At 46.2% G+C, this 21,655-nt stretch overlaps 1 protein-coding gene across 1 annotated transcript in view; it reads left to right on the top strand.

The window, feature by feature from the left end:
- Positions 1-17,781: 17,781 nt before the first annotated feature.
- Positions 17,782-21,655, top strand: part of PINX1 (PIN2 (TERF1) interacting telomerase inhibitor 1) — a 58,543-nt gene continuing 54,669 nt past the window's right edge. The window contains exon 1 of the mRNA XM_079298226.1: positions 17,782-17,821. Within this exon, the coding sequence (XP_079154352.1) occupies positions 17,803-17,821 (19 nt within the window). The 5' untranslated portion in view covers positions 17,782-17,802. The remainder of the gene's footprint in view (positions 17,822-21,655) is intronic.

The raw sequence follows: 21,655 nt of genomic DNA, 5'->3' as shown, positions 1-21,655 counted from the left end.
CCACAGAAATAACTCATGGCACAGCTCTCCACCAGCTGTTCATCTTCCAGTTGTTTGGTTTGCTCAACAGGAGCACGTTCTGGGATAACATAAAATTCCTCTTAACAAATATTACCCTCGATTACAAGCTGGGCATGGTGCTTTGCTCACCCTCACTAGAAACACATCAGAAGAGTTTATCTGTATAAACAGACTTTCCCCTTCCTGCCCTCAGAAGAACAAATGCCATGACCACCTCTAATTTCCATCCTTGAAACCAAGTTAAAAAAAACAACAAAAAACCCTCAAAAGCCCAAAACCCTGAAAATATTCAGCAAATTGAAGGTGAGGCAGGGATTTTGCAGGCCATGGCTGTGGATTTATGCAGGACTTTCCATGACTGTTTTATTTCCAACGCAATAAAGAATAACCAACTTATTGTAGCAAGCCTTGTGCCAGGTGCTATCTCCCAAAACCTTCTGCATGGGACAGTCTCCCTGTTTTTTCTCTGCCTCACAGCACTTTGCAGAATGTTGGAAGGGAAAACACCCCCTTTGCAGATTGTAAATAGGGAAAAGTATGTGATTTTTCTTTCTTTTTCTTTCTCTTTTCTTTTTTATTCATTTTCTCTATCTTAATCCTTTTATTGCTCTTTCTTTCTCCTTCCTTCCTTCCTTCCTTCCTTCCTTCCTTCCTTCCTTCCTTCCTTCCTTCCTTCCTTCCTTCCTTCCTTCCTTCCTTCCTTCCTTCCTTCCTTCCTTCCTCCTTCCTTCCTTCCTTCCTTCCTTCCTTCCTTCCTTCCTTCCTTCCTTCCTTCCTTCCTTCCTTCCTTCCTTCCTTCCTTCCTTCCTTCCTTCCTTCCTTCCTTCCTTCCTTCCTTCCTTCCTTCCTTCCTTCCTTCCTTCCTTCCTTCCTTCCTTCCTTCCTTCCTTCCTTCCTTCCTTCCTTCCTTCCTTCCTTCCTTCCTTCCTTCCTTCCTTCCTTCCTTCCTTCCTCCTTCCTTCCTTCCTTCCTTCCTTCCTTCCTTCCTTCCTTCCTTCCTTCCTTCCTTCCTTCCTTCCTTCCTTCCTTCCTTCCTTCCTTCCTTCCTTCCTTCCTTCCTTCCTTCCTTCCTTCCTTCCTTCCTTCCTTCCTTCCTTCCTTCCTTCCTTCCTTCCTTCCTTCCTTCCTTCCTTCCTTCCTTCCTTCCTTCCTTCCTTCCTTCCTTCCTTCCTTCCTCCTTCCTTCCTTCCTTCCTTCCTTCCTTCCTTCCTTCCTTCCTTCCTTCCTTCCTTCCTTCCTTCCTTCCTCCCTTCCTTCCTTCCTTCCTTCCTTCCTTCCTTCCTTCCTTCCTTCCTTCCTTCCTTCCTTCCTTCCTTCCTTCCTTCCTTCCTTCCTTCCTTCCTTCTTCCTTCCTTCCTTCCTTCCTTCCTTCCTTCCTTCCTTCCTTCCTTCCTTCCTTCCTTCCTTCCTTCCTTCCTTCCTTCCTTCCTTCCTTCCTTCCTTCCTTCCTTCCTTCCTTCCTTCCTTCCTTCCTTCCTTCCTTCCTTCCTTCCTTCCTTCCTTCCTTCCTTCCTTCCTTCCTTCCTTCCTTCCTTCCTTCCTTCCTTCCTTCCTTCCTTCCTTCCTTCCTTCCTTCCTTTTCTCATTCTCTCTTCCTCTGTCTTTCTCTCTCTGTCCTTTACCTCTATTTTTCTCTATTTCTATTTGCTTCTTTCTTTTATTATTCTTTCTCTCCTCTTTTTTTTAATATCTTCCTCAGTTTTTCTCTCTCAACCTCTTTCTTTGCCTTTCTTTCCTTCCTCCTCTTTCTTTCTTGTGAGATGAGGAATTTCCACTGGATCTGTGAAAGCAAATCCCTTTGTTCTTTCCCTCATATTTCCAAAGCTGACTTGAGGGTGTGCTTGTGAAGACCCCACTGATTTCCCTTTGGAGCAGCATTTTGGAAGTGCTTTTCTTCATGTCTCCTCTCCTTACCTGACTTCCCAAATCTTCTGGATCCTCTCTTTCACTGCTCTTATGCCCAGTGTACTTTTCTGACCTTTAACAAGCCAAAATCTGGACTTCCAACAGGAAAATGAGCATTGTTCCAAGAGCTCCTTTGGTGTCCCTCTCACCTTGCAGCAGACAGACACATCTCTTCTCCCTGGAGCAGCAGGCTGGCATCCAGGATCTCTGGATCCTTGTTGTAGTTTCTCCTCACACTTTCTCTCTCCTTCTTCTTTGTGTGACTCCATTTGCCCACCCAGGTTCAACATCTACCCCACAGGGCTGCTGTGAGACCCTTGTCTGGGAGTTGGGGTAGGAGCACCCACCATTCATGGATCAGCTCATCACCACTCCCAAACTCTGTCTTGACACACCTGTGCTGGCAAAAATCAGGAGTTTTATTCATTCCTTCCATCTGAGGCCAAAATTTGGGGCATTTATGTCAGCACCCCATAGGCAAGGCTGGGTGTGAAGTGTGGAGGAGATCAGATATAGGAATTTCTGCTCTTATTTCTGAAATACACGAAATTTCCAACACAACCATGGTCAAAGAGGTTTTGTCCCCCACTCCCAAGCCACCACCAACCACTTAATCATCTTTTTCCACCACAAACTCAGCCTGTGGATTGCAAAACTCCCTGAAGAATGGTGCAAGTGCACATTTTGTCTGTATAAATGATGCCAGTGCTTTCTGTGCCACAGCCCAGGCTGTCCTACAGCACTGCAGGAGCAGCCCAGGTTGCTGTTTGAAAGGATGTGCAGGGAAAAGTAATTTTAAAATAATTTCTCAGCTTTGGCAGGGGTTTAGCACCCTAAGCCAGCCTCTCCTTGACTGTACACACTTCAATCAATGGGTTCAGGCTCCAGCAGACAAAATTTAGGATATGAATCCAAACAGCTGGTACTGGAGAGGAAAACTTCATCACCATCTTAGCCTACCCCGTAGTCAGCAAAAAATGCTATTTTTTCCTAAGTTTTATTTGAATCAGAATGAATGGTTAGCAGGGTGAGAACCATTCAGTTCAAGTGCAGGAATTTCTGCTCAGAATTTCTGCTACTTCCTTCAAGAGCTCCACTGAGGTGGACTTTTGAAAGCTGTAAGAAAATTGAATTAGGGAACAAAATGGTAAAAAATAAAAGAAAAAAGAGCAAAATGCCCTCTCAGGGGTGGCAAAGGAGCTCACAAAAGACCCTCCTTGTGCACCATGTGAATTCAATCCAGGGAAAACAGTAGGACAAGGGATCTCCTTTCAGCCAAACTGGCACAGGAAATTCTTGGAGCAGCTTTGAGTGGGTTCCTCCCACTGAAAAGCAGCACTCAGAGAATTTCTGCATTGTTTGCCTTTGAAAATCGAGCCACAAATTCAAAAACAGAAAATGAGAGGGCTTCAGGTAAGGTGAATCAAGTCTTCTGCACAGGGGGGTTGGATAGGAAAGAACTGTTCCATCCCTTAAGAATTTCTGTGAATTTATTTTTCCAACCCACATGGAAACCTCAAGGCTAGCAGCAAACATGAAACAAAAATATGCAAAACAACACGTATGCCAACAAAAACAATTTGGTTATCATGGAGGGAGATTGTTTTGATCTTTCCCTGTTTGCATCCTCTTTTTTTTTTATTTATTTTTAGTTTAATATATAAATTATCCTGCATTTTGAAACAAAAGCTTCTCTGAACAGAAAAGAAAACAAACTGAAGGAAAATGTCAAAGAAAACCTCCAAGAGCTGCAAATCACGTCACTCATTTCCCAATGGATGTGATATTTTCCAACAGGAAAAGGCCTGAAGTTGGAAATTCCCAAGAAGTTTTAACTGTGATGCTTTTTGTGGAGGCAGAGAAAACAGTTTTCCTTCCCAAAATCTCGAGTCTGTCATATCTTTACAGGGTTCTTTTTACAATAGAATTTTCCTTGGGAGCTCTGCAAACAGCTGGTACAACAAGATCCTTCCTCACAGGATGGGAACAGCCAGGTTTCCAAGAGGATTTAAGCAACAAGAGCAGCGCAGGGCAGCACCTTCCCAACTCCTGCCTGCTTTCAACCCAGCCAGGATGGGCTGTCCCTCCTTTCTGGGGTGGCAAAATCTTCTACTGCCTGCAAACCAAGCAAAGAAAGAAAATCCACCCTTTGCTCTGTGCAACAAAACACCCCAAGCCTCCAGAAGGTTAATCCAGAGGTTGGCAGGAAGATTTTCTTTAATTCCATTTTAACATAGCCTCGTTTCTTTTTTTCCTTTTTTGAGTGGAGAGTTCCTGGAATGCTGAAATTTGGAAGAAGGGAAGCCCATTGCCCCAGCAGGACCCTGCCCATTGCCCGGAATGATAAGCACATGGTAGAGGTCAGAGGGACCACCACAGCCCCTGGCTACAGTGACAAAGACAAAAAGCACACTTGAGATTAAAGCACACCTCCAAGCCTGCTCCAGGATCCTGATAAAACCTGCTGCCAGGAGGGAATTCCCCCCTGCCCCTCCCCAGGGTCCCAAACCCACACTCACACTCCCCCCCTGCCCCTCTGGCTCTGTGATTTCTCATCTCTACGTCACCTCCCCTCTCCCAGGCCAGGCTTGCTCCAGGATATTCCACTCTTGCTCCACCACCAGTGAGGAAGGAGTCTGCAGAAGGTTCCTGTGTGCCAAGGGGGGATTTTCCCAGGATCAATATTACCCCTGGGAACCAGAGGGGAGCCCAAAATGGTGTCATCAGGACTGATCTCCAACCCTGCCTTCCCCTTTGGAGAGAAAAGCTTATCCTGGCCAAAAAGCTGTTTTGTTAGACCTGGCCTGGAGCTTTGCATCAGATCTGGGTTTGTGCACTTGCCTCTTCCTTGCCCCATTTGCACACTTTGGTTCCTGAGGCGTTTTCCTTTTTTTTTTTTTTTTGCACTTGTCAGGAGTTTCTTTACCCGTGTTTAATTGTTGTCAGCTGCAAAATGTTTGTTAAGCCTCTCCACCAAGCTCTTTAAATGAACGTCAGTGGCTGTCTTCCCTTGGACAATAATGAATGTATATATCGTAAGTGCAGACTATACAGAAAAGTGGCTAAGTCAAGGATCAGAGGGTTTTGTAAAGCCTGTTTATTTTTTTAAATAAGTTTGAGCATTTATATTTTACCACCATTTACGTGGTTTTGGGGAACCCAGATTGTGTCAAGATCTCATGCCAAAACAAGCCAAAAGTTGTTTGAGTTCAACCTTTTTCTTCCATGAACCATATTTTAAATGATACTTTGTCATTTTAAATGTTTTATTGAAACATGTACTGATGAAAAAACAAGAAAAAAGAAAAAAAAAGAAACAAAATGTCATCTTGACAAAAGATTTATACATGAATCAGAAAGTATTTATTTCAATTTTGTACCTTTCCATTTTAATACATTATAATGTATTGACTCAACCGAGATAATATAAACAGTTCATTTTAATAACATCTTTGCAGTGTGCTGTGTCTTCTTATTCTTTCTACTCCACATTGAACAGAGAGATTGTGAAAAAAAAAAAAAAAAGAAATATTTCAGATCCTGGCAATCCTGAGGTTTTTTAGACCAGAGCATAAATCTTGAGCAGGATGCTCCAGGAAAACCCAAGTGGGTTAGAGCATGGGCTGAGGTCTGCTGAGAGAGCAGAGGAGCTGGGCATGAGAACAGTCCATGGTTAGAGTAACCCACGTGCAGCTGGAAATCCAACTGCCTGTGCTCAGTCACACCTGGGTGATGTGGCACCCTTGGAGTCCCCAGACAGGGACTGGCAGCACCATCACCCACCTGTCCCATTTCCACCCCTGGCAGGTGTGATCCCTGCACTGGGACCCCAGCTGAGCCACTGCCACAGGCACTGAGTGTCCTGACCCTCCTCATCCCCACTCACTCCATCCCTGAGTAAGGATTGACTCTCCTCCACCAAATTCAGAGCCTGTTCCTGATTTTCATCATTCCCCTCCTTGTCCCCTGCTGCTCCTCCAGCCCCTGCCCAGGGAGGTGCACAGAGCCCTCACACAGGAGGGGGGTTCTGTCCTTCTGCCCCTCTCAGGTGAGACCCCACCTGCAGAGCTGCTCCAGATCTGGGGAACAACAGCAGAAGGACCTGGAGCTGCTGGAGAGAGTCCAGAGGAGGAACCAGAGATGCTCCAGGGGCTGGAGCCAGGCTGTGAGAGCTGGGGGTGCTCAACTGGAGAAGAGAAAGATCCAGGGGAACTCCACTGTGGTTAAAGAGAGCTTGTAAAAAAGAACAACACCTTATTACACAGGCAGATAGTGACTAGACAAGCAGGAAAGGTTGTAAACTAAAATAAGAGATTTACATGGGATATTGGGCAGGAATTGTTCCCTGGGAGGGTGGGGAGGTTGCCCAGAGAAGCTGTGGGTGCCCCTGGAAGTGTCCAAGACCAGGTTGGATGGGGCTTGGAGCAACCTGGGACAGTGGAAAGTGTCCCTGCCCATGGCAGGGGCTGGAACAAGATAATCTTTAGAGTTCCTTCCAATCCAAACCACTCCATGATTTTCTGCTCCAGTGTTCTGGCCTCAGTTTGTGTCTCCTGTTGAGTCTCCTGAACCCAAACACACATTTGAAGACAGCTGAGCCCTCAATCCATCATTCCACAGGGAAAACCCAAGTATTCAGCAGTCTGTGCAAGCTGTCCCCCCTCACACCTGGCCATGCCATGCCCTGGTAACTCTTGTCCACAGGCACCAGGACATGCTGCTTGTGAGGACACAAACCTGCTCTGAGGGTTCTCTCTTGGTGCTGGAGGTTGGGGTTGTGAGAAGAGCAAATCCATTTGTGACCACGAGGGAAATGCTGATTCCATCCTGGGATCTCTGGCCAGGTCCATGCCCCAAAATCCAGAGAAGGGAGAGTAACACCCAAACCACTTATTGGGAATGGTTTGTTCTAACTCCTGAAGCAAGTCCAAGCATTATTTGGGACATTTCCAGGTGACCTGGTCCAAAACTGCTCAGGAGTGTGCTTGCAAACCAACATTTATTTAATTTATTGCTGTAGATAAAAGCAGTGAAGACCAAAACACACAACAAGGCAGGGGGGACATTCACTGCAGAGCCCCACTGGGTGCTGATTTCTGGTGGCAGTTTTTGGGTATTATCAGGAAAAGCAGATCATATTCTCCATAACTGAAATACTGTTCCCCTCAAGAAACTGCTGCTCTCTTCCCTCTGGTGGGAGTTTTTGTGGCAGTGGAAATATAAACCCATTTTTTGTGCAGTATTAGGGGGTTTTGGGCCATTTTAAGTCACATTTCCTCCAGATAGTTTGCCTATCGACTTTCCCAGTTTTTTTTTTTTTTTTCCTCAAAAATCCCTTGAAAATGGTTTTTGAGCCATTCTGGCCATTTTATTGTAATTTTATGACTTTTTGGTACCATTTGTCATATAATTTTTGGGAATTTTTGTGTTTCTCAAAATTTCAGGGGTTTTTCTAGTTTGTCAGGCTGCATTTTTCCTGATGCTTTTCCAAGCAATCCTTAGAATTTTGGCAGAGTTTTGTTGAATTTTAGGGGGTTTTGGCCATTTTAAGTCACATTTCCTCCAGATATTTTGCTCATCTACTTTCCAAGTTTTTTTGGTTTGTTTTGTTTTGTTTTGTTTTTTTTTTCCCTCAGAAATCCCTGGAAATGGTTTTGGGGCCATTTTGGGTAATTTATTGCAATTTTAGGAATTTTTGGGACCATTTGTCATATGTTTTTTGGAAATTTTTGCGTTCCTCTGTGCAAATTTTGAGGGATTTTACTGCTGAATTTTTCCTGGATTTTTCCTAATGGTTTCCCCAATAATGCCTGGAATTTTGACCCCCTCCATGCCCTTGGCTCCCCAGATCAGGAGCAGTGAGATTCCTGCACTTTTCCACTTTTCTTGGACACAAACTTCAGGCAAATTCTTTAGCAATGGGATCTTTGAGGCTGGGACATGGAGGAAAAGGGAGAGAAGAGGAGTAGGATTTAGGGATGAGGCTGAAGAGGTACTGGGATGGTGGGAGAAGCTGAGAAAGAACCTGAGGGAAGACAGGAAAAGCCAAAAACTCCTTAAGGGTAAGAGGGGAAAGCAGAAATAAATGCTAAGGGAAGAATTCCAAGGAATTTCAACTTGTACCAGGACCAGAGCAGAGCAACAATCCTGGAAAAATCATCTTTCACCTATTAGGGTGGGGGAAAAAAGTGCAGAAATTACTTCACACTGTGATCTGCTGACACACATCCCAGGACAACCTTGTGACAAAACAAACTGTCTGCTCCCTTTCTTCAATGTGCCAGCTGCCAAATTTTAGCATTTTTCCTAATAATTTTCCCTGGTTTGCTGCTAACAAGCAACTTCTGAAGAGGACAACTGCAGCTCAGCCCACAACCTGGCTGGTTTCTGTCTGCCCCTCACCTGCCTGAGGAGGGAATTCCTGCCATGTTACAGCACAAGGTAAGTAGCAGCTTCCTCCACCCAGAGCAGATATTCAGTGGGAATTTCTCAGAAAATTTCCCAGTTTTTATTTCTGTAGGAAAGCTCATGGAGAAGGGTCAGCATGGCCACACCCAAACTGCATGCTGGGACTGGAAAACAAAGGAGTCAGGACAAAGAAAAGGGGTTAAAAAGGAGCAAGAAATGGGTTGAAAAGAAGTGTGGGGTGAGAGAGCAGGAGCAGCTTTCTCCTGGCAGGATAAGCAGACACTGGGGAGTTGTGTGGGTGGGAGCTGAGCATTCCCAAGTGGAGGTGCAGAAGGGGTTGGATATGATTCAGCAGGGCTGGTGTGAGTGGCACTGTCCTGCCCTGGGACAGCAGCCACTTCCTGAGTGAAGGGGACACTCCTCCAGGGTTTGTTAGGGAATAGATTAAATAGATTAAATAGATTAAATTGGATTTTCAAATTCTCTACTGACAAAACCTCTGACCACGTGTGCATGTGCATCTTACCTGGTTGTGAATCTCTCTCTCCCTAGAACAAGCCAGGACCTGAGTGCTGCAGTAAAGTGGAGATTTCCTTCCCAAGCTGAGCACTCTCCCAAGTGCTCCAGAGAACCTTAAACAAACAATGGTCTTTACAAGCACTGGGAGTGCTGCTGCTTCCTCTGGCTGTGGATTTGGAGGTGTCTGTGGGATAAGTGTGCCATGATAAATTCCCTGGCTCGTTGACTCCACAATGGGTGAGCAAAGGAAAGCTCCAGCTCAGCTCCTGCTTTACAGAATTCCATTCCAATATCCCATCCATCCCTGCCCTCTGGCAGTGGAAGCCATTCCCTGTTTCCTGTCCCTCCATCCTTTTTCCCAAGTCCCTCTCCAGCTCTCCTGGAGCCCCTTTAGGCACAGGAAGGAGCTCTGAGGTCTCCTTGAAGGTTTCTCTTCTCCATTATGAACAGCTCCAACTCTCTCAGCATCATTCCTTGATGCTTGTTGTACCATGAGCTCCATGAGGGAATCCTGCTCTTCCAAGGTGTGGGAAAGGTAAGGACAGGGACATGGGCTGGCAATGTCCCCAGACCTGGCATTCCCCAGTCTCTGTCAATGGGGAGCTCACAGGACAAAGTGTAGATGAGAGAAAAGAAAACCAACGTGTAATTAAAGAGCTAATGAGCCCATCTTGGCTATTTTTAGTGCTCTTTTATTTTCCAGTGGTTGCTCAAACAGCCCTGAAATGACAGTACTGGGTCAGCCTTGAAAGTGCAGCTCCACTTTGAAAAGTGAGCAATGTCCTTGTGGGTTTCCCTCTTTATTTCTGTTCAAAAGCCCCAAATCTAATTTGCTGTGTTTACAAAGCTGAGCCCTGCTGGGACTGCCAGCAGTGCTGGTTCTGAAATCTTCAGAAGGAACCTCCATCCTGCCAGAGAACATCCCAGACAGCCAGGGCTAATGAATGCAATGAATACAGCTGGAAATTGGCTGCATTAAAACAGTTTAAAACCCATTGCAGCTCTATTTGCTTTCTTCAGTGCTGACCTCTGTTTGCTGCTGCTGGATCCTGACAAGTCTTCAGCACATAATTCCTTATGAATAATATATCAAACATGCTCTGCTGGGCCTGGCATTTCCTCCTCCTTGTGGAAAGCAATGAACTTTCCTCACAACCATTTGCAAATTAAAAAAAAAAAAAAAAAAAAAAAAAAAAAGATATCTGGGGCAGGGATGTTTTGTTTAATTGTACTAATTTTTTTCCTGATATTTTTTGTGGATTCTGTTGAAGTCAACCATTAGTGTTGCTTTTGTGTTGCTCAATATATCTTTTTGTGTTTCATGACCAGAGGAGTGATTCCTGTGTCTACAAAAGTGCCATTTCCTTCTTATCTCACATGTGTGGTAAAAAACACGTGAACCCCTGGCAACAAATGCCATGAAATACATTGAATTTGGAAGTGCAAATGAAATTTGCTGCCCAGTTGCTTCTTATAAAAAGAACACAACAATGGTGGAAGGGGATTAATTTTGAAATCTGAACCAGCATCTGCAGAAAATCCTTTTTTTTTTTCTTCCCCATCTCAATTTGAGCAAAAGCAAGTGAGTGTTTCATGGGATTAAATGGGACACTTTATTTTGCAGAGTGAGCTGCACTTTACAGAGGAGCAATGAGCTCAGGGTTGGTTTTGTGGTTAAGTCACTGCATCAGGCCTGGGGGAAGATGCCTTCTCAGAGGGCTTCCTGAATTAACTCATAAAGTGATAAAATCTGGAGAACTGGAGCAGCTGGAGGAGCCTTTGGGCAGCCACCTACATCTCTTCCCCATTCTGTGGTCAGGTCAGACAATCCATCCACGACAAATGTGACCTTCAAAAGAGAATCCCAGCACCCCTCAGCCATTCCCAGGTGTTCTGTACCCTGCCTGTTCTCCAAGATTCTCCAAGATGTTGATTCCTGCTTTTCCAGCTGGCAGTGCACAAGGAAACCAATCCATCCCTAGCAGCCTGCACTGCTGGAGTTCCTGTGTGCTTTTCATTTCTGGAACAAAGAATCTCAGTTCAACTAAGCTATTCCTCAGACCATCTTATTCAATTGTCTGTTTGTGTCCCTTCCTCTCTTGCCTGCTCCATTCCTGGTTCATCCCTGATTTCCTGAAGTGCAGTGGCCAGATATGGGCACATTTTTACAGCTCTTTTCCATCTCTGAGACTGGGAGCAATTATTCTTTTCCATCATAGGCAATGGGTCCAGAAAGAAACTGGCTCTTTTGAACTGTTTTTTTACTAAAGATTCTCCTTTCATTTGTTATTTTCCAGCTTTATTCCTTCTTCCTTTTTTACTTTCCCCCAATGTTGGTGCATCTTGGTCATTCCCACTTTCCCAACTTGGCTGAAAAGTTTTGCTCCTTTTGGCCCTCAGTCACCAAAACCAGCATCATGGTCAGAGACAAAAATTGAGTTGGTTTGTGGATTGTCCCAGTGAATTATTCAGGTGTTTTTTCATCACTCTGTTGCCCTCCAGTGCACAAATCTTGAACAATTTATGGAAGAACTTGTCCAGGGTTAAAGTGGGGGTAAAGTGGCTCCTCTGATTCCCTTAACTCCACAACCCTTCCTCCCCTATGATCATTACTGATTCAAAGGCTGTTACATGACAGTTCTCAAAATTTCCAGGCTGAGCTTTCCCTGAGTGACAAACCTCCAAGTGGATGCATCAATTTTCTTCCTGCTCCCAGGGAGAATTCTGAATTCACTCCAAATATCACGAAAAACTGGAAACAAGAAACCTGCAAAGTCTTCAGTCTCCTGTCAATGCTTCTTAAATACTTTTCATCTCCTCACCTACATCAAGGTGAGACCAAGGCCAGGTTGGATGGGTTTGGAGCAACCTGGGATAGTGGAAGGTGTTCCTGCCCATGGCAGGGGGTAGAAAATGAGAGGAGCTTTAAAATCCTTGCCAATCCACTCCATGCTTCCATGACCCCATAAAGCCCAGGCTGATGAAATAACAAGAGCAATAATAAGAATACAAACACACTGCACTCATGGAACAGAAGGAAAACCATCAGAATTCCTCCCTGCTGCCTCTTTTGCTCCCTCCAGCATTCCCAGCCGAGCTGTGTGCTGGCAGCACTTCCAGGAACATCACCCCCTCTCCCTGAGCCTGTTCGTGCTCTCAGTGCCCCAGTAGCTGTTCTTTGACCCCTCATCTCCTGGCTGTGGGCTCTCATTGTGACATCCTTGGCTCCATGGGTCACACCTTGTTAATCTCTTGCTCCCTGCCTGGCACTTGATGGGTGGCTTTTCCCACCAGAGCTCACCTCTAATCCGTGTGCTCCCTCGAATCAGTGTCCGAAATCAAAGCTGTCTTGTCTTTTTAAGGTCTCCAGGCAGTCCTTGTCCCTAGTGCTTCCATCACACCTCTCCCAGGACTCCCTCAATAAGCATTCCTAGCCTGGCCTCAGGCCATTTATCACACAGCAGAGGCTGATTTGTCTCACAAAGGACTTGTTGCACAGCCAGGACTCACATCCTATTTCTTTCTTTGATTTCCTCCTCCTTTTTCCCCCCCACTTTTTTTTTTTTTTTTTTTTTTTTTTTTTTTTTTTTTTTTTTTTTTTTCCTGGCTGCCTCTGCTTTCTCACATCTCCCTGGTTTATGGGGCATTCTGCAGGACACAGAGGTGATCTTTAGCTGGGAAATGTAATTCCCTGCTTCCAAGGGTCTCCTCCAGGTGGAAAAGGGTCAGCAAGGTGAGTATCAGGCTCAGATGTGCTTCCAACCCTCCTCCACTTTCCTGCTGTTCCAATTCCTGTGTTGCTGGCTCTGTTCATCCTGGCTGGATCTTTCCCTGTGAGCCCAGCTCAGACTGGCAGTGGCACCAAAGGAATTCCCCAAAGCCTGAAGGGACTCTGGAGCTGTTAGGACGTGCTGGGAGGAAAATTCCCAGCTCAGATTCCGAGCCCTGGGTGATCCTTGCAGGGCTGGCTCCTGGGAAACTCCTCTTTCCAAGGAAGATTCCTGGGAGGAATCACTGGAGACCTCTAAATGGAATGCCCACCAGGCATTTTATCCCTTTATTTTCCAGAGTAGAGCTACATCTCAACCTCCCCAAGCACACTGGAAACAGGATTTTAGGCTGTTTTCTCAGAGGGTTGGAAAATCACCCATAGCAGAAAATAGATATTGAAACATTCATATATTTTCCTTTCCTGTGACACCAGCTTTTAGTCAGGAATGTAATTGGGAAACACACATTGCCCCTGGATGGAACCTTTTCTCTGCCTAATTTCACTGCCTCTATGCATATTGGTGGACTTAATTGTTTTATAAACTCCTAATTTGCAAGAACTGTGTCGGATAATTTGGACCTTGACCTCAAGCTACCCGTTAAGCAAATATTAAATAATAATTAAATCAAGTATGACCTCCTTTGTGTTTTGAGTTGTGATTCTTTGCCAGCCAGAGTGAGAGCTCTGGAGGCAGAAGTGCTCTGATGCATCCGAATATTAAGTTTCAAAACCAAACAAGAAAAAAATCTCAACCTCAAGGCATCCTTTAACAGAAATTACTTCACATTTTCCACCTCCAGTGATGTCTTTATTCCACAGTGAAGCTGCTCCAAACGTGGGGAATGCTGCTCCCTATTGGAGAGATCAAATACAACACTCAGCTCTCAGCCAGGAGACTTCAACCTCTCCACAATTAAAACCAGAGCAGAATTCAGCTGGTGTGAAATGGATCACACATGTGACCATCCAAACACCCCTGTCCTGGTCTAGAGAACAGGTGTCTGCCAACAAAGACAGGAGCTTCTCTTTGAAATGGAGAATGTAAACCCCCTCCCTACAAATTATTATTTTAATTTTGAAATTAAGGGGCTCTCAGGCAAAGATATGGGAATTAGGAATAACAGTTCTTTACTAGGAAAATTAAAATAGAAATACAGTATTACAAAGAACAATCCCAAACCCTGCCAGAGTCAGAATCCAAGCTGACACAGTCAGTCAGTCAGGGTGGTGGCACAGTCCCATTCCATGGTGGCTGCATCCTCCTGCAGGGGCAGATGTGGCTCAGCTGGAGCAGTGCTCCTGGAGAAGGTGCAGTTTCCTCTGAAGGTGCAGGGATGATGTGGAAAGGTCCAGTTTTCCTCTGGAATCCAGTGGAAAGGCTGCTCTGGTGTTCCAAATCTCAATTTTTGTCTGGGTAGGAAAGGCTTGGCTCCTGCCCTGGCTGGAGCATCTCCCAGTGGGATGATGGAATTTTATCAGTCATGCACTGGGACTCAGTGGCCATGAACAGGAGATATCTCCTGGAGGGAGGATGGGCTGTGGGAAGATAAAGATGATTGCCCAGCTGGTTTAAAGATGGCCCATTAGCAGAGAATATGTGCCAGGAGACCAGGGGCACTGCCCCAGCTGGTTTAACAGATGGGGACGGAATTCACATTGCTGGTCACATCCTATAGTGCAACCCAAGACAGCTCAACACATAGGTGACAGTCCAATTTTATTGATGTAAAATAGAATCTTAGAGGCGTAATTCACAGAAATGGCTGCTGCTGCCAGGAAGGGCACTTGGATCAGGGAATACAGGTAGAAGGATATGGGAGGGATAAATTCTTTTATTTCAGAGCCAGATGACAGCAAAGAGTGGCCACTACATAGAATGCCTGAGTGGAGGTGGAAGGGAAAGAGGACACATCCTACAACTCCCAGAAAGGGGGAAGAACTGGTCTCAAGCTGTGCCAGAGGAGGTTTAGATTGGATATGAGGGAAAATTTCTTCACTGAAAGGGTGTTCAGACATTGGAATTGGCTGCCCAGGGCAGTGCTGGAGTCCCCATCCCTGGAGAGATTTAAAACCCATGTGGATGTGGCACCTGGGGACATGTGGCAATGGTGACCCTGGCAGCGCTGGGGAAATGGTTGGATTTGGAAGTTTTTTCCCAACCTGAGTGACTCTATGAGGATGCCTGTGAACATGGGAAGCAGATAAGGTAACTCAGAGCTGGGGAAAGGGCTGGAGCACCATGAGAGGCTGAGGGAGCTGGAAAGGGGCTCAGCCTGGAGAAAAGGAGGCTCAAGGGGACCCTTGTGGCTCTGCACAACTCCCTGACAGGAGGGGACAGCCAGAGGGGTCAAGATCTGCTCCAGGGAACAGGGACAGGAGGAGAGGAACAGCCTCAAGTTATACCAGGGGAGGTTCAGGATGGACACGAGGAGGAATTTCTCCATGGAAAGGGTGGTTGGGCATTGGAAGGAGCTTCCCAGGAGGTCTGGAGTGCCCATCCCTGGAGGTGCCCAAGAAATGCCTGGATGTGGCACTCAGAGCTCTGGGCTGGTGACAAGGTGGGGATGGGTGACAGGTTGGACACAGTGATCTTCTTTTCCAACCTGAATAATTCCATGACTCTGTGATCCTGTGTGACTCTATAAAAACAGAAAGAATGATCTTTATGGTTGATTCTGATCTCGAAGGATTTCCTCCTGGAGAAAAATGTTAAGTGAAACTTTTGAACAGGAAAATATCTCTCTGCCACATAGTGAAGATCTGGGCAGTATTTATTTGTTTTCACATCAGTCCAGCCTGATGAATGTGACCTGAAAGTGCAGAGAACTAGCAATAAAGCCTGGGGAGAACAAACCCTGTGAGGATTCCTGGCAGTTGCACATGGCCTCAGAAAAGTATAGAAGGACCAATTCAATACCCTCAGTTTAAAGGAGGAAGTGAGGCAGCCAGAGCAGCCAGTTTAATAAGAGCTGAATATGAACTGTTAAAATCACCAAGCTAATTATAAATTTAGAGATTTGCCAGGATCAAGCTCCATCATACTGATGTACCTTTGCTGACAGACAGAAGGAGTCTTAGAGAGGAACAGTCACAGATATGTTTGTTTGCTTTGTCTATGAAAAAAAAGACAAAAACTGTCTTGCACAGTGTTTCCACAGCAAACAGGGAACTGTGACATAAACCCAAAGGCTCAGAGGCAAAGCAGTGGGAAAAGCTGAGCCAGGGGAGCTGGAACCCAGCAGCCACCCAGATGGGAGGATGGATGGATGGATGGATGGATGGATGGATGGATGGATGGATGGATGGATGGATGGATGGATGGATGGATGGATGGATGGAGGAAGAGCAGTGGGAAATCTGTCCTGACCCTCTCCTGTGAGGAAAGGCTGGGAGAATTTGGCTTGTTCAGCCTGGAGATGAGAAGCTTTGGGGTCCCAGTATCTGAAGGGGCTCCAGGAGAGCTGAAGAGGGACTGGAGACAAGGGATGGAGGGACAGGACACAGGGAATGGCTCCCACTGCCAGAGGGCAGGGATGGGTGGGATATTGGGAAGGAATTCCAGGCTGTGAAGGTGGGCTGAGGTTCCCGAGAGAAGCTGTGGCTGCCCCTGGATCCCTGACAGTGTCCAAGGCCAGGCTGGATGGGTTTGGAGCAGCCTGGGACAGTGGAAGGTGTCCTTGACCAGCAGTTCCTGGAGGGCAAAGGAGGCCAAAAGGATCCAGGGATGCACCAGGAAAAGCATTTCCAGTGGGTCAGTGAGTGACCCTGTCACATCTGGAGTGCTGTGTCCAGCTCTGGGGTCATTGGGACAGGAGGGACACAGAGCTCCTGCAGTGGGACCAGAGTGGGTGACAAAGATGAGGAAGGGACAGGAGCATCTCCCTGCCCAGGAAAGGCTGAGGGAGCTGGGGCTGTGCAGCCTGGAGAGGAGATCCTGAGAGGGAACCTCATCCCTGAGTGTCCCTGAGTGTCCCTGAGTGTCCCTGTCTGTCCCTGAGTGTCCCTGTGTGTCCCTGAGTGTCCCTGAGTGTCCCAGCAAGTTCCAGCTGGACAGGAGGCAGAACTTCTTTACTGTGCAGTGACTGAGCCCTGAACAGAGCCCAGAGAGGGGCTGGAGTCTCTCACTGGGATATTCCAGAGTGATCCAGACACAGCCCTGTGCCCTGAGCTCTGGGATGGCCCTGCTGGAGCTGGGAGGTGGCACCAGGTGACATCCAGTGCTCCTTTCCAACCTCACCCATCCTGAGATTTTGGGCTCAATCCTCCCATTACCAACCTCACTCAAGGTATTGAGTGACTCCAGCTGGGAAGGAGAAACACCAAATATCCACAATTTAGAACAGCACAACATGGAAAGACACAAATATTGATTCAGTAACAGGGAAAAGATGGGATTAACACACGCCACAAACACAGGATGTGAAACCTCTACACAGCATTTCTATAAAAGGGATATTAGAGGACAAAATATTGCATTGATAGATGAAATTAAATTATATATTTCATTGAATATTGCAAAATACAGGCAGAGAGGAGCCAGAGGAAGCTGCTGGAGAACTCAGTCATATTTTGGGTGCTGCTCCTCAAATAAAACAACTGAGGTGATGTTAAGAATCCCAGAAAATGCAAAAAACCAAAGGCACAAGAGCATAATAAAATAAAATAAAATAAAATAAAATAAAATAAAATAAAATAAAATAAAATAAAATAAAATAAAATAAAATAAAATAAAATAAAATAAAATAAAATAAAATATTGTTGAACAGAAGCGCTTTGATTCAGCACTCATCAGAGGGGTTGCTTCACTCCTCAAATACAATTTGTGGCAGCAAAGAAAAAATAATTTTTATCCCCAAACTTTCACAAAAAGTCAGGAAGGGGATGATTCTCAAGATGCCCCGAATGTTCCTTCCCACCACAGCGAGATTTGAGGAAATCCAGGGACATCCACACCCGAAATTCCCCCACCTGGGAAAGAAACGCCTTTTGAGACATTTATTAGAATTTCAGCAAAATTGCAAACTTTGTTTCCTTTTTTTCCTTTTTTTTTTTTTTTTTTTTTTTTTTTTTGGTGTCCGCGGCGCTCGCCTGTTTTTAAACTCTTTTTTAATCAGGCGCTCCTCGGGCCGCCCTTTCCGTGTCAGGAGAGTCGCCGGGCAGGGAGTGAGGCCCCCAAGATGGCGATGCTGGCGGAGCGTGAGTGGCGATCCCGGTTAAAGCCGCGGGAATGGGGACGGCCGGGAAAAGGGTTCAGGGGGTTTTGGTGTTGAAGAACTGGGGAAATGGGGGATGGAAAACGGGAATGGGGGTTCAGAGGGTCCCTGGAAATGGGAGCTGAGAGAGCCAGGCTGGGTCGGGAAAAGGGGCTCGGGGATCTCTGATGTTAAAAACGAGAGAGTTCGGCTCTGAAAAAGGCTGGAATGGGGGTGTGGGGGATGCTTGAGTGAAAGAAAAGGGGAGCTGAGAGCTGGGAGACTTGCCTGAGGTAGAGAAGGGACTTAAGGGCTCCCTGGGAGTGAAAAACTGAAATTCTGGGGTCTGGGAAAGGCAGGAATGGGGGGTGTGGGGGATGCTGGGGGCAAAGAAAAAGGGGAACTGAGAGCTGGGAGACTTGCCTGAGGTAGAGAAGAGGCTTCAAGGGATGAAAAATGGAGGATTTGGGGTCTGGGAAAGGCAGGAATGGGGGTGTGGAGGATCCTAGAATTAAGGAAAAGGGGGGCTGGGTGCTGGGAAACCTGGGCTGAGGCAGAGAAGTGACCTCAAGAGTCCCTGGGGGTGTAAAGCACAGGATTTGGGGGCTGAAAAAGCAGGAATGGGAGTGTGGGGGATCCTAGAATCAAGGAAAAAGGCATTGGGAGACCCGGGCTGAGGAAGAGAAGGAGCTTCAGGGATCCCTGGAGGGGGAAAAACAAGATCTGGGGTCTGGGAAAGGCAGGAAGGGGCATCAGAGGGTCCCAGGTTAAGGCAAAGGTGGGGTCTGGAGGCTGGGATGGCCAGGAGAGGGTCCCAGGGGATATTGGTGCAGGTTCAGGGGGTGCAGGGGGATTCTGTGTGGGGTCTGTCTGTGCCAGGCAGGGCAGGAGCAGCAGGAATGTCCCTGGGACACTTGTAGGGACAGTTTGTCCTGCCAGTGGCTCAGAGATATTTCTGTGTGTTTGAGGGGAGCTCAGAAAAAAAGGTTCTGTTCCCCAGGGAATGGTGATATTCCCAAAGCTGCCAGAGCTCCAGGAGGGTTTGGACAATGCTCTCAGGGATGCACAGGTGGGATTTTGGGGTGTCTGTGCAGGGCCATGAGTTGGATCCATGATCCTTTTCCATGATTCTGTGAATTTTGTTTCAATTTCCCTGATATTGGAAACAAAGAGCTTCACTTTTGCCTCTGAGGTAATTGAGAACTTGAGTTGCTCATTTCTGGCAGGGCACCCTTCACTAACAGCTCTGTGAATTTCTTTGCTGGGCTGCTGGAAATATAAATACAAATTGTAAATCTGGACAATACAAATGACAAATATGGTTTGCAATGGGAAATAAAGATATGATTTGAGGAAAACAAATCTGCATTTGCACATGGAAATTTTTTTAGGTGTTTTCAGTGTAAACTTTGGTATCATTTTTTCAGAATTTGTTAATTATTTTAATTGGAGATATCTATGATAAGGGATCTTAAATCTCATCCAGTTCCAGCCCCTTGCCATGAGCAGGGACACCTTCCACTATCCCAGGTTGATCCAGCCTGGCCTTGGGCACTGCCAGGGATCCAGGGGCAGCCACAGCTTCTCTGGGAATCTATTCCAGGGCCTCACCACTCTCACAGCCAAAAATTCCATCCCAATATCCCATCCATCCCTGCCCTCTGGCAGTGAAGCCATTCCCTGTGTCCTGTCCCTCCATCCCTTGTCCCCAGTCCCTCTCCAGCTCTCCTGGAGCCCCTTTAGGCTCTGCAAGGGGCTCTGAGCTCTCCCTGGATCCTTCTCTTCTCCAGGTGAGCACCCCCAGCTCTCCCAGGCTGGATTGAAAATGAGGATTTTCTCCACTGGGTGGTGCTGCTCTCTCACAGTTCTGTCACCATCTGTGGCATCAGTTTTGAAGCAGCCCAGAAAAACTGGTGTTAAATTAGGAGTTGAATCCTGTACCTTGTTTCCTCTCTCACTCTAAAGACATCAGTGAACAAACATTTCTAATCAATTATTGACTCATTAGTGAGATTTGTTGTTTGTGTGGAAAGGGAAGATGATTTTATGTTTTCTGTAAATGGCATGGGTTTCTTGAAAACTTCTCTGAAGATGAAGGAAAGTGTTTTTGGTTTTTTTTTTCCCTGCATCTAATTCATCCTATTTAAAAATCAGAGTATGTTAACCTGGCAGAAATGTGAGGATTAATCCCAAGGTGTAGGTAAGGAGTTTGCAATACTTAGATTGAAAATGTTGGGAAAGGAAAGGTCTCTACATTTTAAGAAATGTTTGTGTCAGGTGCCCTTGTGCTTTGTTACCAACAACCTCCTTGGAGCAAAACATCTCAGGGGCTTCTCCACAGGCAGAGATATTCAGAAAAAAACATTTTGTGATGGAAAAGTTGTGATTGAAAAGGCAGCTGCTCAGCTGGGGAGCAGATCTGTTGGAATCCTTGCACCACAATCACTGAGACAGGAAAAGATCTCCAAGATCATCAAGTCCAACCATCCCCCAGCACTGCCAGGGCCACCTCTGAGCCATGTCCCCAAGTGCCACATCCACAGGGCTTCGAAATCCCTGCAGGGATGGGGACTCTTCCATTTCCCTGGGAAACCCCTTCCAATGTCTGACCACCTTTTCCATGAGGAATTTATTCCCTCATGTCCAATCTAAACCTCCCCTGTCCCTACTTGAGGCTGTTCCCTCTCCTCCTGTCCCTGTTCCCTGGAGCAGATCCTGTCCCCCCTGGCTGTCCCCTCCTGTCAGGAGTTGTGCAGAGCCACAAGGTTCCCCCTGAGCCTCCTTTTCTCCATGGGGCAGCAGGGAATCCCAGTTTGTTTGGAAGTGTAAAATCACAGACCACAGTGCTGCTTCCCCATCTTTTCTTGCCAGCATGGACAGGGCTTGGAGGAGTTGCTGCTCTCACAGTTTTCTGGTGGGAATAATCACAGAATCCCAGATGGTTTGGGGTGGAAGGAACCTTAAACCTCATCCCATTCCACTATCACACCTTCCACTGCCCCAGGCTGCTCCAAGCCTCATCCATCCTGGCCTTGGACACTTCCAGGGATCCAGGAGCAGCCATAACCTCTGAGGTTAATAAGTTTTTTCCTGTAGAGAAGTGAACCAGGCAAAGATTGGATTCCCCTCACAGCCCTTGGGCCTTGAACCCACTGTAAAAACTCCTCAGGGACTGTTTGGAGCTTCAAAGTTTCGGAAATGTTTTTTAAAAAAAGCCCCCACCTTGAATTCTGACAGTCATAGTTCCTTAATAATCAAGCAAAAAATAAGTCAAACACCTGTAATATTCAGTCCCTCTGGCCCAAATCCCAAATCTTGTCTTTTAGGGAAGGATGACTTCCTGATTAGATTGAAAACACCTCGTTGGCTTTGGCTTCTCCTGCCTTTGTGTGGCCTTGGGTTACCCGGTCATTTTTGATCCAGCATTTCCCATGGTGTTTAATGAAGTTTGTGATCTTCCTGTCTCCCATTCTTTGTTTGTCTTGTTTATTTAGGTTCTCTTCCTGCCTGGGTTTAGGTGCTTCATGTGAATGGTTAACTGGGCTGGCTGCTCTTCCTTGATTTCAAGGAAGCTGTTCCTGGTGGGAAAGGCAACATGTGGGACTGGGAATCTGTAATTTCTTTAGGAATTCACATAGGACAAAGGACTTTTGATTCTCCTTTTTATCTCTTAACTCCTGCAATAATTTCTGGCAGCTTTCCAGTTTCCCCATAAACCATTTTTGAGAAATCCAAAATCTGAAATCCCACAGGTTTGTGTTCTGTCATTCTTTTTCTCTGTTCACTTACACTGGATTTTTGATTTGGCTTCTGTTAGGAAGGCAAATATTAAAATTTC

Source organism: Erithacus rubecula, assembly GCF_903797595.1.
Source record: "Erithacus rubecula genome assembly, chromosome: 2".
Taxonomy (NCBI): Eukaryota; Metazoa; Chordata; class Aves; order Passeriformes; family Muscicapidae; genus Erithacus; species Erithacus rubecula.
The sequence above is the reverse complement of the archived record's forward strand: the minus strand, read 5'-3'. Positions and strand labels throughout refer to the sequence as shown.